Below are 3,524 nucleotides of genomic sequence, written 5' to 3' on the forward strand. Positions count from 1 at the left end.
CCCGCGCCCTGCCGCCGCCGCACCCCCCCGGTGTGTGTGTGGGGCAGGATCTGATCCTATAGGGAGATTGCTGGATCCCAGAGGATCCCGGCTGGAAAGGGATCTGCTGAGCGCCGGGCGCTGCCGTGGTTCTGCCAGAGCTCCCGGGAGATCCCGGCTGGATCCCGGCCCTTTGGGATCTTCCCGGAATGGGGAGATCCTGGCTGGATCCGAGCCTGGGTGATCTACTCAGGCTCGGCTTGTCGAGGGATCCACCTGGGGAGCCAGCTTGGCCGGCCAGTGCTGCTGACCGGGGCCCGGCTGCTCCCCGCTCCTCGGGGGATCGGGGGAGATCTCCAGGGATCCACCAGGAATGGGATCCACTTGGTGCCGGCGCCACTGTCTCTGGTTGTCCTGGCAGGGCCGAGCCTGCTCTCTGCTCTGCAGAGCTCTGTGGGGATCCCCGCTGGATCCCGGGTGATCCGCTCGGCACCTGGGTGCTGCCATCCAGCAGGAGGGTGTTGGGTCTTCTCCTGGCTCTGCGGGGATCCCTGGATCCCCACTGTGGCCCTGGGGATCTGCCTGGGGAGGGATCCAGGGGCTGCCAACACTCTACCGGCGGTGACAGCCTTGCAGGAGCATGCTGGCTGCTCTCCCCTCTGCTGAGCGCCGGGGAAATCCCCACTGGATCCCAGCTGCGACCTGGTGGGATCCAGCTGGGATCTACCCCCGAGGGACCCACCGAGCGGCCGGCGGGATTCCGACGCAGCCCTGCCCGGAGGCGCTGATCCAGCTCCCCTGGCCCACCGCCCCTTCCCGCCGAGGCCGGGGGGATCCCCGCGGGATCCGGTGCCGAAGGGATCCCCCGCTGACAACCACCATCTCTCCCACAGGCTCCTCTCCCCTGCGGCGGCCGGGGGCTGCCGGCGGGAGCTGAGGGCTGGCTGCCGCGCCTGGGGGAGCCGCTGCCGCGCCGGGAGCCGGCCAGCCGGGAAGCCATGCTGCGGGTGCTGGACGCTGGGCTGGAGCGGTGCCTGGCACTGCATTCGGCATACATCCCGGTGCCCCGGCACAGGTAGGACCACGACAGCGGCGGGATGGGCAACGGTGACGGCAACCACCCTGCCGAAACCACCTGCCGGCATTGGCTTCGCCGCGGGAAGCCGGGATTTTTTTCTGCCAGCTGCAAGAGGACTTTGGCCGCTTGTCCGCAGTGCCGGGGTCTCCGGCTGTGACCGGCCATCCCGTGTACGGCAGCACCGAGGGTTCTGCCCGGCCGTGGCCCCGCCGGGTGATGAAGCAAGGCACCATATAGGAGCCCTCGAGCGGCTGCGGTGCTCGGCCGGTGCTTGCCTCGCCGGCACTGAGCACCGCAGCCGCTCGAGGGCTCAGGGAGCATCACCGCTCTCCAGCGCCGTATTTATCCATCCCCGCGGCACGAGAGGTTTGCAAAATGGCTTCTGTTGCTCCTGACCTCTCGCCTTCTGTTTTAAATTTAATTCTTTTATATATATATATTATGTTTTTCCCACCTCAGGAAGTTGTTTGGCCCCCGCTGAGCAAACCCCGTGTTTCTCGGCACTCGCGGCAGGATGCAGGTGCCGGTACCCTCCGGCGTGGCGCTGCCCGCGGACGCGTAGGGCTCCCACCCGGAGCGGTAAACAGCGGCAAACAGCGGCGTTTTGGCTGGCTGCCTGTACTGCTGCCTGTGCCGCTGCCTGCGCTGCTGCCCAGCGGAGTTTCCAGTCTGATTGCTGGGATGATGCCCGGGTCAGCCCAGGGTGCTGCAGGGGGACGCGGCACCCATGGGTGCCTTTGCACGTGGTGATGCCCCCAGCACGGTGTAGCCACCGTGACGCTGTGCCACCCATGTCCCCCACCTCAAGCCGCCCCCTGGGGCGGGTGCAGACCTGACCACCGTGGGTGGGGGATCCCGGCGCCTCGGTGGGTGATGTGGGGGGATGAAGGGTCCCGGGGGGCTCATCCGTCCTCACCGCAGCCCCTGGCTTTGCTCTCGCTGGCAGGAAGCTCTCGGGCAAGGCGGGCATCGACGAGGTGATGGCGGCCACGGTGCTCACCAGCCTCTCCACCAGCCCGCTGGTGCTCGGCCACCCGCCGGCCACCCCCACCCCAGGTAAGAGTGCCTCCCTGTGCCCCCCCCGTCCCTGGATGCGTGTCCCGTGGCAGGACCTGACCTTCCTCCTCCTCCTCTGTGCCAGAGCCCGGCGGTGAGGTCTGGAAGGAGGCGCCCGCCATGTCCTCCAGCTGCAGCAGCAGCAGCAACACCAGCGGGGACTGGAGCTGGGACCCCCCCAGCGACCGCTCCACCCCCTCCACCCCGTCACCCCCGCTCTCCAGCCACGTCCCCAGCACCTTCCTGCCCGCCCCGCTGCCGGACGAGGGCCCCGACGAGCCTGACGGCACCCACTTCGTCTTCGGAGAGCCCATCCCACGGAAGAGGAAGGTGGGGTGAAGCTGGGGATGCTGATGGGGGTGAGGTTGGGGACAGTGAGGACGGGGGTGACGAGGAGGATGAGGTTAGGGGTGGGGATGAGGTGGGGGACGTGGGTGGTGATGGGGATGAGGTGGGGGGTGACAATGAGGGTGATGTTGGGGATGGGGATGGCGCTGGGGACGGGGCTGCCAGCCTGACGCCTCTCTCCTGCAGAACTCCACCAAGGTCATGTTCAAGTGCTTGTGGAAGAGCTGCGGCAAAGTCCTCAGCAGCTCCTCAGGGATGCAGAAGCACATCCGAACCGTGCACCTTGGGTAAGCGCGTGGGGTCCCCCGGGACACCCCCAGACCCCCTGGTGCCCCCTGCGGGGTCCTGCCGTGGGGGGAGAGCGCTGCCCCAGCCGGACCCCGCTCTCCCCGCAGCCGGAAAGCCGACCTCGAGCAGAGCGACGGCGAGGAGGACTTCTACTACACGGAGCTGGACGTGGACGTGGACTCGCTGACGGACGGGCTCTCCAGCCTGACGCCCGTCTCGCCCACCTCCTCGGTGCCGCCCGCCTTCCCTGGCCCCGAGGCGCAGGGTCCGGTGCCGCCGGCGCTGCCGAGCCCCGACCTGGCGCTGGCCTCCCCCCGCAGCCCCCCGGCCCCCCCCGGCCTGTGCCACGTCCACACAGACCACGCGTACCAGGTGAGGGGGGGACGGGGATGGAGGGGCTGCGGCCGCGCTTGCCGTGTCGCCGTCGCCCTGCGGCCCCAGCAGCCGCTCGGCGCCGGCGCCGCGGCCGAGCTCTGACGCGGGGCCGTGTCCTCTCTCGGCAGGGCTGCCCGGCCCCGCCGCGGCCACCGGTGCCCCCGGCCGCGCCCGCCCCGCCACCGCCCAAGCCGCCCGCCGTCCCCAGGTGAGCCGTCCCCTTCCGCACCCCCGTCCCGTCCCCTCGTGTCCGTGTCCCCCGCCGTGACGCGTCCCCTCTGCCCGCAGGAGGCCGCGGGGGGAGGCCAAGAAGTGCCGCAAGGTGTACGGCATGGAGAACCGGGAGATGTGGTGCACGGCGTGCCGCTGGAAGAAGGCCTGCCAGCGCTTCCTCGACTGA

General features: G+C 69.8%; 1 protein-coding gene across 1 annotated transcript in view; it reads left to right on the forward strand.

Moving 5' to 3' along the window:
• The window catches only part of SLC2A4RG (SLC2A4 regulator), a gene marked incomplete at both ends in the record, with an annotated part of 4,070 nt that extends 546 nt beyond the window's left edge, over positions 1–3,524 (forward strand). Inside the window, 7 exons of the mRNA XM_082007143.1 lie at positions 873–1,054; positions 2,004–2,113; positions 2,199–2,443; positions 2,648–2,748; positions 2,857–3,121; positions 3,253–3,332; positions 3,413–3,524. Of these exons, the coding sequence (XP_081863269.1) occupies positions 873–1,054; positions 2,004–2,113; positions 2,199–2,443; positions 2,648–2,748; positions 2,857–3,121; positions 3,253–3,332; positions 3,413–3,524 (1,095 nt within the window). The remainder of the gene's footprint in view (positions 1–872; positions 1,055–2,003; positions 2,114–2,198; positions 2,444–2,647; positions 2,749–2,856; positions 3,122–3,252; positions 3,333–3,412) is intronic.

The sequence above is a fragment of the Phaethon aethereus genome, assembly GCF_964289735.1.
Source record: "Phaethon aethereus genome assembly, chromosome: 16".
NCBI lineage: Eukaryota > Metazoa > Chordata > Aves > Phaethontiformes > Phaethontidae > Phaethon > Phaethon aethereus.